At 43.3% G+C, this 13,561-nt stretch overlaps 1 protein-coding gene across 7 annotated transcripts in view; it reads right to left on the reverse strand.

Moving 5' to 3' along the window:
* Nucleotides 1–13,561, reverse strand: part of CACNA1G (calcium voltage-gated channel subunit alpha1 G) — a 205,551-nt gene that overhangs the window by 71,273 nt on the left and 120,717 nt on the right. For all 7 annotated transcript variants that reach the window (XM_072112368.1, XM_072112366.1, XM_072112369.1 and 4 more), the window contains exons 6-10: nt 11,892–12,183; nt 9,452–9,544; nt 6,055–6,841; nt 1,489–1,838; nt 917–1,068 (exon numbers count right to left, since the gene is read on the reverse strand). In XM_072112368.1, the coding sequence (XP_071968469.1) occupies nt 917–1,068; nt 1,489–1,838; nt 6,055–6,841; nt 9,452–9,544; nt 11,892–12,183 (1,674 nt within the window). The remainder of the gene's footprint in view (nt 1–916; nt 1,069–1,488; nt 1,839–6,054; nt 6,842–9,451; nt 9,545–11,891; nt 12,184–13,561) is intronic.

Below are 13,561 nucleotides of genomic sequence, written 5' to 3' on the forward strand. Positions count from 1 at the left end.
ATAGACTTGTGCGAATAAATAACCTACAGAAATGTTATATTAGGAAGTAATGAGCACTTAGCACCTGCTGGTAAGTCAGTGAGATTGCTGCTACCGGATGCCTCAAATAAATGACTCTGCCCTAGTGACCTGGATCCTATAGTCATTCTTTACACTAGGTGAGTGCACCAAATACATCTAAAGTATATAGTACAGCTGGTAAAACGGCACACAACGCAACATTGAGACATGAATAATGGCTTCATTAGAGGCCAACCTATTAACATATATCATTACATTAATAGAAATATATAGCTACAAGCTTAGGTTGTTTACTAGGTGTTGTCCATGTCTACATAACTTTGGTCAAGTAAAGCTCTGTGATACAATAAAAAAATTGGCTCCTCCGTTTCAGCACCAGTGGTCCGGTGTTGGCTCTTGAACCTCCCGTCCAGCTCTAGTAATGAGGTTTTTCGGAGAAGGTTAGCACCTGAGCTCATCACTTGTATTATTGGTGACATCCCTGCTGAGGTTAGTCAGTGATGGCTGGTTCCAGTGGTGACCTCCCAAGGACAGCACATCAAGTAAGACCCAAAAATAAGAACAGTGTCTGACTGGCTTTCCTCAGGCCCATCAGAGAAAATCAATCCGGGGGCCCACTCTTCATTATGACCCCAGGAAATATACACTCTAGCAGCCTTCAAATTGTGTTGTTTTCTGATGGACCTCTGGGGTTCAGGTATTGGGTTGAGACAGGGCCCACCGGAGGATCCTCTGGTACTCTGGTGGGCCAGTCCGACACTGAATAAGAACATCAGGAGCTGGCACTGGGCTACCTGTGGTTGAATGCAAGGTCCAGGTGTGTTGTATGTGCTTACCTAAACCAATAAGGATATGTCGTTTTTTTAAGGCTTCCAACATGATAAGATACAATTACCTGATGATGACAATGATCCCGTCAAATATGTTATATGGATTCTTGATGTATCCAAATGGACCGTAAACCAAAAGCTTTAAGACCATTTCCAGGGCAAATAAACTCGTAAAGACGATATTACTGATCTCCAAGGCGTTGGTCAATTCTTCTGGCTGAGAAAAAACATACAATTTTATAAATTATTAAGTATTAGTGAAGCCAAAATCATGTAAACTTCAACTTTCCCAATGCCCAATTGCTCTGGTTAGCCTCAAAGGGAAATCTTTCAGCAGATTTGACCATGGACCTGGAATGTCCTAACACTGGATGGAGTTTTGTTTGGTCACTGTCATAGTTGGGTTTCTTGGGCCCATCAGTTAAAATAATTTTGAGGGACAATCCTTTTCTAAATAGATCCTAATAGCAACCCATATGGGTCCTCAGGGGTCCAGTATTTGGGGGGAGCCTGGGCCCACTGGTGGATCCTTTCGTGGTGGGCCAGTCCAACACTGTCTATGGTCAAACATGTTGAGAGATTTCCTTCAAATATATAAATTTGTGTGTTCTTGGCGACCTGGTTGCCCATGGTTTACCTGTTCGTGATATTCAATCCCCATGCTGAGAGTATTTATCAGAATAGCAATCATTATTCCTCGTCCAAAGTACTTGCTGTCTACAATCTTCCGAAATGTCTCGCAAACCATTTTCCCCACCTTCATCACCCTGGTGGGGTTCTTGGAGATCGTCTTCCCCTTTTTTTGCTCAATTTTCTCATTACACTGAGTATCTTGAGTGAACTCGTAGCCTCCGTCGCTGTCAGACTCCATATCCTCAGTATCCGGGACTTCCGCTTCTTTGCAGTGAGAACATATTTCTGGATCCAAGGATTCAATCTCAGAACTTGGAGCTTGTACCGAGATTTTACAGGATCCTTTACAGATACCTAGGGTCATACAAAACTGATGAAAATAACTCAACAACACTTTCCCCTACTCATGCAGCATTGGTACAGCAATATCGTGAAGACGTGCAAAAACTATAAAATAAATAAAATCCTTACATTTCCAAAAAATCGAAATAAAGACTCGACTACTAGAACTAAGGCGCCACTTTCCATACTTTATATCACATATAACACACCGTGGACCTCAATCACAACATACTGTGGCCCCTGGTCCTAAAGTAAAGGTATTTTTTATATTATGTTACACACTGTATAAAAACACTACATATTTAGGGTAGGGGGTCACTTCTATGACCGAATACAGATCCCTGTTGAAGAATATGTCAAAAATGTTGAAACAATAATGTTACATGGTGGCGACAAGCACGGAGGCCCAATAGACATCATTACAGTCAACAGGGACCATTGGCCAACATTGGTATCCAATGTCTAATATATCAAATTCTTCCCCTGGTTAGAAAACAGGAAAAATAATGTGAGCCCAGCCAAAATACTAGCTTTAATATTAAGTTTACTAGTAAAGAAGTAATACAGTGACTGAATAAACGCAAAAATGAGATGGGACAGGACCCCAGACTCCCGATTTTAGTGTATTCTGCTGACCGTCTAATGTGTAAGGAGGCTTCTGAATCTCCTCCAAAGGCAAATCTCAGGGGAAATAAGAATCAGGAAATTCTGGGACCCAAATTGTCCAATTGGGGGTCTCCTCAGACAACAGGAAGTGACATATGATGTAAGAGGAAGTGGCGTCCCACGGCCTGGGAAGCTGTGGATTGGCCGAAGTGTGTGCCATGATCCTTGACCTTGACGTTTCCGGCCGAGTCGCCGGTGCGCTGACCAAAAGACTAAAGTATCACGTGAACTGGAAGCCAAAGCAGGGTAAGTACACTTACTTTTTCTTATCGGCACCAGTGTCCCAGCCCCACAGGGTTTCTCTGAATTTAACTAGAGGCAAGTGCGGAGTCTTTTCACCGATGACCACTGCCTTAAAGGCAACCTACCATCAACTTGCATCGTGATAAAGCAGGAACACTTACTCTTATATTTGTTATCCATGGCCCCCTTCCTTCCAATATTAACTGTGAAAATTATGCTAATGAGCCAGAAGAGCTCTGCCACAAGCGATCTGTGCTATAGATTCAAAGTCTGTAACACTTTGAAGGAGCATTTCTCCCCTCCCACTCTGTGTATCTGCCTTGTGATTATAGGAGGAGGGTGTGTGTGGGGGGATACTCATTTGCATAATTATAAAAGTTGATTTGAAAAGGAATGAGGCCATGGACAATAATTATAAGAAGATTACCACAGTCACGGTGCCTGGATCTATGAGTAAGTGTCCCTGATTTATCTTGATGGATTTCCTTTAATAAACATGTAGCCAAAAATGTTGGAAGCAGCAGCGACTAAAAATTCAATAGTCCATCCTAATGGATCCGTTCTGATAAAATCGACAAAAAAGGCGCTTAAAATGGGCAATTCCTTAAAAAAATGTTCCAAGGATTTTCCTAGAGATTGTTCATCCTTGGACATGTGTGACCGGTCACTGTGGACTACGATGGGTCCGGACACGTCTATGACGTGACATTATGTGATATTAGCTTCTATTTAAGATACTTGTACATTATCAGATATTAATTAACAATTTGTTAATCGCCCTGGAGCCACCTACGAAAGACAGAGGAGAGATGAGATAGAGTCTTCTTCCTTCTAATTTGCATATTTTACCCATGGAGCACTGTGCATGCTGGATCTTCTTAATGAGAACCAGCACCACTATCCCCAAGAGAAATAATTTTGGAAACCTGGTTCTTATTATACTATGATTTGTACAAGGAATATAATTGATCTACACTAGAACTAAAATATGTTCCAAGATACTTAACTGTCGATTATATTGAAATTATAATCCATGGAAATAATGGAAATATTGGGGGTCATTTACTAAGGGCCCGATTCGCGTTTTCCCGACGTGTTACCCGAATATTTCCGTTTTGCGCCGATTTTCCCTGAATTGCCTCGGGATTTTGGCGCACGCGATCGGATTGTGGCGCATTGGCGCTGGCATGCGACAGAAATGGGGGGGTGTGGGCGAACGAAAACCCGACGGATTCGAAAAAACTGCCGCATTTTTGAAAAAAAAGTGTCGCGGGGCTCGGGCTTACCTTCACTAGGAATAGGCCGGTGTACTTCAGTGCATACTGGAGAACTTCAGCGCAGCAGCGCCACCTGGTGGAAGTCGGAGGAACTGCCTTAATGAATCCCGGCCGGACCCGAATCCACTGCAGAGAACGCGCCGCTGGATCGCGAATGGACCGGGTAAGTAAATCTGCCCCATTGTGAATAATTATAAGAGTCAGGGTTGAGAGGTGTCGGCATGGACGGGCTCTTACCCTGGTGAACCCTCTTGTATATTGTCTGTCATTCATTTGGATAGCTTGAAAGAGATCAGGTTGAATAGTCGTGAATTATAATATGGGCGGTTTTTGCGGACGCCTGGGGCCACTCACCAAGTTTGATCCTGCCTTGTAGATATTAGAGAAAGAGGGACCTACAGTCCTTAAATCATCATACATGAGCCTTACATGTGCCTTAGCACTACACATGTGTATAAGAGTCTTTTCAGGACCTTTGAAGGCCCTACAAAAGGTCCTTAAAACACAGAACTAAAAGCTTGGTTCTGTTATTGTATGTAGGCAGTAAATGTCAAACCATTTGACACAGTTGACTTGTGGGGGTCCCATTGCAGTCTTGTAAAGGGGTCCTCTACAATTCCATTGCTTTGGGGGCTCTTTCATTCACAGTAGCGCTGGATTTTCGAGGCGTCTCCCAATTGATGCTGGGGAACGCCCCTCAGGCCAATCAATTGCTGAGACTGATCACCACTCTTGCCACTGATTGGCTGAGTGGCCTCCCCTTGAATTTCTTGTTTTGTCGGGAGACACAGTGCAGCTGGGATCGGGAGCATCGGGGGGAAACAGAATCTTACTGGAAAACCCCTTTCAGAATATCATTGAAAAAGGATAAGATGAATTAAGATCTATATGATCCTCAACGTGATCTAATAAGTGTTAAAGGAAGTCTACCACCAGAATCAAGGATTGTAAACCAAGCACGCTGCCATACTGGTGTGCGCCCCCTCTGGCAATATCCACTTTTCTTTTAGCTTCATTTGCCCTTCTTTTTAAGAAAAAAAAAGGCTTTAAAAATTATGCAAATGAGCCTCTATTAACACCTATGGAACCCAGAGACCCTAATTTGCATAATTTTGAAAGCCTTTTTTGTAAAAACCAGGACATAAGAAGCTAAACAAGAGAAGCACCCAATCATCTTTAAAGGACACCTGTCATCAGGTCTGTGTCACTTGTCCTGTCACTACTACCTGTTGGAGCAGCTCACATGGATCCCATCACAGCCTTAATCTAGTCAATTCATACATTAATCATTGTAAAATCATCTTTTCTTTATTATGTAAATGAGGTTGGTCACATGGTCAGAGGCAGTGATGTCACCCCTGTTACCCCTCCCCTCTCCTCCCCCTGCTCATGTCTGTGTGTAATGTATAGTAAAGCATTGCTAGTGTCTGTGCTTTATCTGCTGACATGCTGCATCCTCCTAATACACATGTGAGACACAGAAATCAGCTGCACAAGTACCTGACATGTTCTGCTACAACATGGCTGCCTGGAGCTGTTGTATCTCTCCTATACACACACAGACTGCAGGGAGCATGGCCACCAGCAAGCACATGGAGGAGCCATTACACCATTATACTGGCTGTCAGTCATGCACTGGGGGTGCGGCTGTACCTCCCTCTCATGAATAGAGTGGACAGCTTGAATATGCTAATGCTTCATTGGACATTTCACAGGTCATTTGCATACAGCTTTAGGACCTCATTGCTTAGGTTTACAGGCATGTAGAGGGACAATGAAGGGATAGAGGCAATGCTCTCTTATGGCAGTGTATGAAAATATATTTAGTTTAGGGGGTAATTTTGTCTGATGGGTTCTCTTTAAGGTGAGGAACAGTATCTTCCAATAGTTACCCGTTTTCCGTAATTTTGTACACAGTGCACTCCCCGACTCCCAAACAGACTGGAAGCTAAAATAATCACTACATCATGATTGGACATTTGCTACTCATCGAAACACGCCAAAGCCATTCCGATACGAAAAAAAATAAGTTTTTTCCCTACCTGTACTCTGGGTCTCGAGGAGCTTGTTCATTGAACTGTACATAGGCCCCGTGTAGAGGTTGGGGTCACTGGTGATCACAAGGCTTTCGGAGACTTCGCCATGTTCTGTCTTCTTCGGAAGTTCGGGTGAAACATTTGGGTGTACGGTAGGATAGTTTTTATTCCCAACGAGACTTGTTTCTGTATTTGGAACCAGTGTACCAGGCTGGGCGTAGACGGGCACGCAATGTACAGGTTCAAGATGGCAGTCTGCATGGTAGATGCTGTGAATGGATTGAGTGTTGGAGGCCGAAGCAATGGGCGAGGTCTGAGCCCCCGAAAATGAGAGCATCAGTCTGGTCCCATTGTGAGGAGAGTTGGTTTCCACCTCGCTGAGCTCCGGGCTGGCCTGTGGCGCTCTCAGGCTGCCGTTCCCCAGGTGATAATGGTGGTGATGATGATGATGGTGATGGATGAGGTGGTGCACTGAAGACCTTCTTCTTCTATGCTTGCGATTTGGTTTCTCATTGGTGCTCTTCACGACGGGAGTTGACGTGAGCCCAAGTTTAAAGATGGCTGCTCTGTAGTGCTGGACCAGACGCTTACTCGCCTTACGGGTCACATATACCAAATATTTGAGAAGCTCATCGTAACAGCTGCCGGGCTCCGAGAAGCTGGCCAACGTGCTGGCATTGGACAGAAAGCGCACTCTCTGTTCCTTCATGAGTTGGCTCTCCCGCTGCTTCGTTTCGGAAAACTGAGTAGCTATGACCACTAGGCAAAGGTTGATCATGAAAAATGATCCAATCTAAAGAAAATCAAAGCAGTTCTGTGATTAATACAAGGGAATGACTTCAAACAATGGCAGCTGAAACACCAGACAAGTGAAACTGAATTAAAAAAAAAAAAAACTTTTTGTTCAGTTGAAATCTTTGTACTGTGATTCGGTTTGAAAAAATTCTTTTGCAATTATGTGTGTTTACATATACAGTATGTAAAAAGAGATTGAAAGGCAACCTGACACATGAAATAATGGGGCAGATTTACTTACCCGGCCCATTCGCGATCCAGCGGCGCGTTCTCTGCGCTGGATTCGGGTCCAGACGGGATTTATTAAGGTAGTTCCTCCGCCGTCCACCAGGTGGCGCTGCTGCGCTGAAAAGCATCGGAACGCACTGGAGTTCACCGGCTCGGGCTGAGTGAAGGTAAGTGCAAGCTCCGCGACAGATTTTTTTTAAAAAATGCGGCGGTTTTTCCGAATCCGTCGGGTTTTTGTTCGGCCACGCCCCCAGATTTCCGTCGCATGCATGCCAGCGCCACAATCCGATCGCGTGCGCCAAAATCCCGGGGCAATTCAGGGGAAAGGGTGCAAATCGGAAATATTTGGGTAACACGTCGGGAAAACGCGAATCGGGCCCTTAGTAAATGACCCCCATAGTGTCCTGTCTGCAGGCACCATGTTATAGACCAGGAGCAGCTGAGAAGATTGTACATAGAGTCCTATCTGCAGGCATCATGTTATAGAGCAGGAGGAGCTGAGCAGATTGTACACAGTGTCCTGTGTTCAGGCAGCATGTTATAGAGCAGGAGGAGCTTAGCATATTGTACATAGTGTCCTATCTGCAGGCAGCATGTTATAGAGCAGGAGGAGCTAAGCAGATTGTACATAGTGTCCTATCTGCAGGCATCATGTTATAGAGCAGGAGGAGCTAAGCAGATTGTACATAGTGTCCTATCTGCAGGCAGCATGTTATAGAGCAGAAGGAGCAGAGCAGATTGTACATAGTGTCCTATCTGCAGGCAGCATGTTGTAGAGCAGGAGGAGCAAAGCAGATTGTATATAGTGTCCTTAGTGTCCTATCTGCAGGCAGCATGTTGTAGAGCAGGAGGAGCAAAGCAGATTGTACATAGTGTCCCTTTGCTCTATAAAATGCTGCCTGCAGATAGGACACTATGTACAATCTGCTCAGCTCCTCCTGCTGTATAACATGCTGCCTGCTGAGAGGACACTATGTACAGTACAATCTGCTCGGCTCCTCCTGCCCTATAACATGTTTCTTGCAGATAGGACACTGTGAACAATCTGCTCAGCCCCTCCTGCTCTATAACATGCTGCCTGCAGATAGGACACTATGTACAATCTTCTCAGCTCCTCCTGCTCTATAATGTGTTTCTTGCGGATATGATACTGTTAATAATCTTCTCAGCTCCTCCTGCTCTATAAGATGCTGCCTACAAACTGTACTACCTGGTAAATGTGACAGGTTCCCTTTCAAAATAACCAAAGTCTTTCACAATAAGTAGCGGTTCGTTCCTTAGATTGTCGTTTGGACCATGAACGAGTCTGCATTCAGTGTCTCTCCCTATATAATTTGTTGTGTGTCAGGTATAAGATGCGGATTATAGGATGGAGCTATGGAGCGTGGAAGGAGTGAGATAAGGATGTGTAGTAGCAGAAATTACATGTATTTCATGTTAGAGCTGACGCCTGATACACGGCTGACAGTATAACGTGTAACCAGTCAGCGAATCCCTCTCCACGTCCTGTAAAATGTAATTCTGCAGATGATTATCTATTCGGAGACATGGCTCATGGCGCTACAACGTATCTAAGCAGAATACATGCCCACATTATCCTGCAAGATGGCTCAGTACTCAAAGTGTTAACTCCTTAAAGGGGTTAGTCCAAGACTGAATGGATACTGCTAAACAAAAGGATTCAGAACAATGGAACCCTGAAAAACAAAAATGGGGGCTCTGTTCCCCCAAATAAGTGGAATGGCTAATTGAGCATGGAACCCTGATGGTACAGTCATTCTCTTCGAATGGCAAGAGTTAATCTTTAGCCCTCTTATCTGTCTGAAGTGGACAGACTTCAGTAGTCTTTCAGATACACTGATCAGTACAGGAGAAAGAAGCAGACAAAGTTACATAGAAGCCGGCTATGGCGTCTATTTGGGGTTCCCCTATAATAAAGTGCGTGTGTATGTGGTGGGAGATGGCTTCTGTGTCCTGTGTTGGCTCAATGCTGTCACTTGATTCAGAATCTATAGAACTGACCAGGGGCGTAACTAGAAGAGGCGGGGCCCCATAGCAGACTTCTGAATGGCGCTCCCTACCCCCTCAGAAAATATATATATATTTGTATACTCACACATTTATACACTTATGCACACACATTTATGCACCAATATATACATTTACACACTTATACAGATCTGTCCCGGGGGCCCTCTAACACTGCGGGTCCCATAGCAGCTGCTAGTTACGCCCCTGGAACTAAAATAGATATCCAGAAACAGCTCTTGGCTTTCTGACAAAATCACAGACAGGGCCAACCCCTTTAAGGCCTCATCTAAATAAAGTAGAACGTTATTATTTGACACAACATTGTAATAATTTTGATAAATAAACTTACTATAATTAGAAGTATAAAGTAGATAAAGTTGTAAAATGAGTGAGCATCCATGACAAAATACATGATGTCCACCCAGCCTTCCAGGGTAATCACCTGAAATAAAGAGAAGATGAACGATTAGAGATACATTCTTACAGTATTTTGATAACAGTTTGTGTCACCTCTTGACGCATTAGATGTCCATATCAATGGGCAGTGTCTTATAGAGCAAGAGAAGCTGAACACAAAGAGGGACATTTACTAAGAGTAGTGCGGTGTATACTATGTGCAGTTTGCCTGTGTATAGTGCAGGGGGCGCCAGATTCATGATTTGTGGCGCCCCTTGCGCTTGCCCGGCAGAGTTCACCAGCTATGTTGTGGTGCACCTTTAACATAGGGCGTGCAACAAACTTGCATGATAAATCTGGGGCACGGTCCGACTGAGCCCCGGACGCCCCATGTTTTGTGTTGTATAATGCCAAGTGCAGCCGTGCAACACAATTGTGGTGCAGACACTTCTTACATACCTGTGCAAGCAGTTTGGTGCACGGACCTTAGTAAATGTGCCCCATTGTACATAGTGTCCTATTTACAGGCAGCACGTTATAGAGCAGGAGGGGCTGAGCAGATTATACTTAGTGTATTATCTGCAGCTTCTCCTGCTCTATATCATGCTGCCAGCAAATAGGACACTATGTACAATCTGCTCAGCTCCTCTTGCTCTATAACATGCTGCCTGCAGATAGGACACTATGTACAATGTGCTCAGCTCCTCCTGCTCTATATCATGCTGCCGGCAAATAGGACACTATGTACAATCTGCTCAGCTCCTCTTGCTCTATAACATGCTGCCTGCAGATAGGACACTATGTACAATGTGCTCAGCTCCTCCTGCTCTATAACATGCTGTCTGCAGATAGGACACTATGTACAATCTGCTCAGCTCCTCCTGCTCTATAACATGCTGCCTGCAGATAGGACACTATGTACAATGTGCTCATCTCCTCCTGCTCTATAACATGCTGTCTGCAGATAGGAGACTATGCACATTCTGCTCACCCCCTCCTGCTCTATAACATGCTGCCTGCAGATAGGAGACTATGCACATTCTGCTCATCCCCTCCTGTTCTATAACATGCTGCACAAGTATAAGAAAGGATGCACGGTAACGCAAACCGACTGTCATCCCAGCTTCCCTTTATTAATTAGTCTGAGCTAATCAACTTCTACCATGATTACTGTTGCTGTAGAATATTAGATAGTCATGGGGGAGGGGAATACAATGAAAAATGACGGAACCTGGTCCCTCTGCTGTCTCTTTCCACCTTTTTATAAAGATACACATAACATCAGCAGGATTCAGGATAAAATTCTATAATTTTACGGATTGGGATCCATGTTCACTTTTGCATCATAGACAACTAAGAATTTGCTCAGATTATACTTTTATGACAAGAAATTGTTCAGAATTGTCTGATAATTTGCATATGATGTCATATTATGATGAATTATTCTAGAATTGTATAACGCGGAGTCAAACAAAGGACATATCGCAAACAATTGATGAATGTGACACTAGATGGCATCAGAGTATCTCTGCACCCTCGGTTATAATATTACAAGAGTTCATTATATATTTGCCAAGTGACTCCTATACCTATTACTGACAGATATGAAAAAGCAAGAAATAAATATTAAAGGGGGTGTCCAACTATACATTTATTAGGAGAAGGAAATGGTCTAAATCAAAAAACAGCAAATATAACTCACCAAATGGTGCTCCATTCCAGCACCACCAGTCCTGTCCCCACCAATCCCAATTTTTTTGCCTGACCAGAAGCCAATCTATATAAACGACACGTGGCTACAATCCCACAGTCATATAGCACTTGTATACAAGTCATTATTGAGGCAAGAAATTGGCTGCAGCAGTTGTATGACCGGAAACAGGATGTCACTACTTGTGGAGGAACAAGAAGCAGAAACAGTGGGGACCAGACTCACTGCGCTGGAACAGAGCGCATTGTAAATCAATTTTTTTTTTTATTTATTTGATATTAGTCGGACAACCCCTTTAAGTAAACATTGTCATACTATAGCTTTACCGGCCGTCACACTGTTATACCCTAACTGCCCATGTGACAGGAACACCATAAATCAGTCCCACCACACTGATAAACGGGATAAACGGGATATATACGGGATAAACGTGAGGATAAACGGGATAAACGTGAACAATAAGCCACCACCATAAGGTTTTGTTGTGGTTTTGCATCTTGAAAACCAAGAGTTTTCGGTATTTACGTGTATTTTCCTATGAGCAGGGAGAAAGTAAAGGGCTTTAGTAATTCACATCTCTGGTCTGTCCTGGTTGTCTACCATCTTATGTTCTTATTGTTTGGCAAAATACAAAATTTCATCAAATATCACAACATTACAGGCACAAGTGTGAAGCACCTACCTGAAAAATTGCTATCCAAGCATAACCAATATTATCAAAATTGATAGCACCTTTAAAAGGGTTATGTTCCCCAGCAGAACAGTTTGTATAATACTGATTCCAGTTGACACAAGAAGTATTGCTGGTGTTATTATAAAAGTTATAGTCCAGTGTACACTCCAGCCCTTCTTCCCTGCGCGTAGGGACGCTGCGACAGTAGCGCATGCCGTTCTCTTTGGCTTGGGAGCAGATGAAAGGATTCTCATCCTCGTTCTCGGTCTGGTAGTACCGCTCTAACTCCAGGGAGACAGGACTGTAACAGGAAGAAAATGGAGAATTGTGAAAAAAAAAATACATGGACGCCATATTGAATAAAACAAATTACGGACTAAAAATAATTTTTGTAATAGTTTTTTTAATTAACAATTTTGGAAAATTTCTCTGCATGTATTACAAATACTTAGATATATGTGGAGCCCTCCAAAGCTTCTGAAAGAGTTGGCTAATCTGCTAAGAAATGTCGAAATAAGAAAAATTGATGGTCTAGTTGTGAAAGTGTAGGACTAGGGGTGCCTTGGGCCAACCAGACAAAATTATTTTGGGGCCTCATCCTTCAGAAACCTCTAGACATTGGAGTTCTAGCAGATGGCAACCCAATTTGGAAGATACAAGTGTATCTATATACTAGAGTCTAGGAAATAGACCCTAGTATCGGGTGGTCCAGATTAGCGAAGGACTGGGGTGCCTTGGGCCAACCAGAAAAAAATATTTTGGAGCCCCATCCTTTAGAAACCTCTAGATATCAAAGTTCTAGCAGATGGAAACCAAATTTGGAAAATACAAGAGTGTCTATATACTAGGGTCTAGGAAATAGACCCTAGTGTCTGGTGGTCCCATTCAGTGTAGGACTGGGGTGCCTTGGGCCAACCAGAAAAAAATATTTTGGGGCCCCATCCTTTAGAAACCTCTAGATATCAAAGTTCTAGCACATGGAAACCTAATTTGGAAGACACAAGTGTCTATATATTAGAGTCTATAGAATAGACCCTACTATTGGGTGGCCCACCTCAGCGTAGGACTGGGGTGCCATGGGCCAACCAGATAAAATTATTTTGGGGAACCATCCTTCAGAAACCCCTAGATATCATAATTCTAGCAGATGGAAACCCAATTTGGAAGATACAAGTGTCTATTTACTGCGGTCTAGGAAATAGATCCCAGTATCTTCCAAATTTGGTTGGAAGCCCAACAGAGTATCCTCTGGGACTCTGGTGGGCCACTTCCAGACTGGTACCCATTACAAAATGGTCAAAAGACGGTGGGTTGATGGTGTAGGTGTTGGCCTGCAAATATATGGGGCAGATACAATGAAATAGGGGGAATGCCGGATAACGTAGGAGGTAAACTCAACGACTTTGAAGACCAGCATTGTATCCGTCGAGAAAAACTTGACAAGTCAAGCTGACATCTCTACAACTAAATAATATTAGGCTAAATCAGCTTTCTAATCACTCTGGAGAGTGAATCTATTACAATATTAATTTGAACAAAATTGATTGTGTAAATGAATGTGATCCAAATACGACCTTTGTTTTTAAAAGTACTAAAGTTTTTGTAAAGCAATTTCTCTTTAGTTTTCAAAATATCTTCTTAAAAGCCGAAGATCGAGTAGGCAGCAAAATTCTGTCTCT

Source organism: Engystomops pustulosus, chromosome 6 (genome assembly GCF_040894005.1).
Source record: "Engystomops pustulosus chromosome 6, aEngPut4.maternal, whole genome shotgun sequence".
Classification (NCBI taxonomy): domain Eukaryota; kingdom Metazoa; phylum Chordata; class Amphibia; order Anura; family Leptodactylidae; genus Engystomops; species Engystomops pustulosus.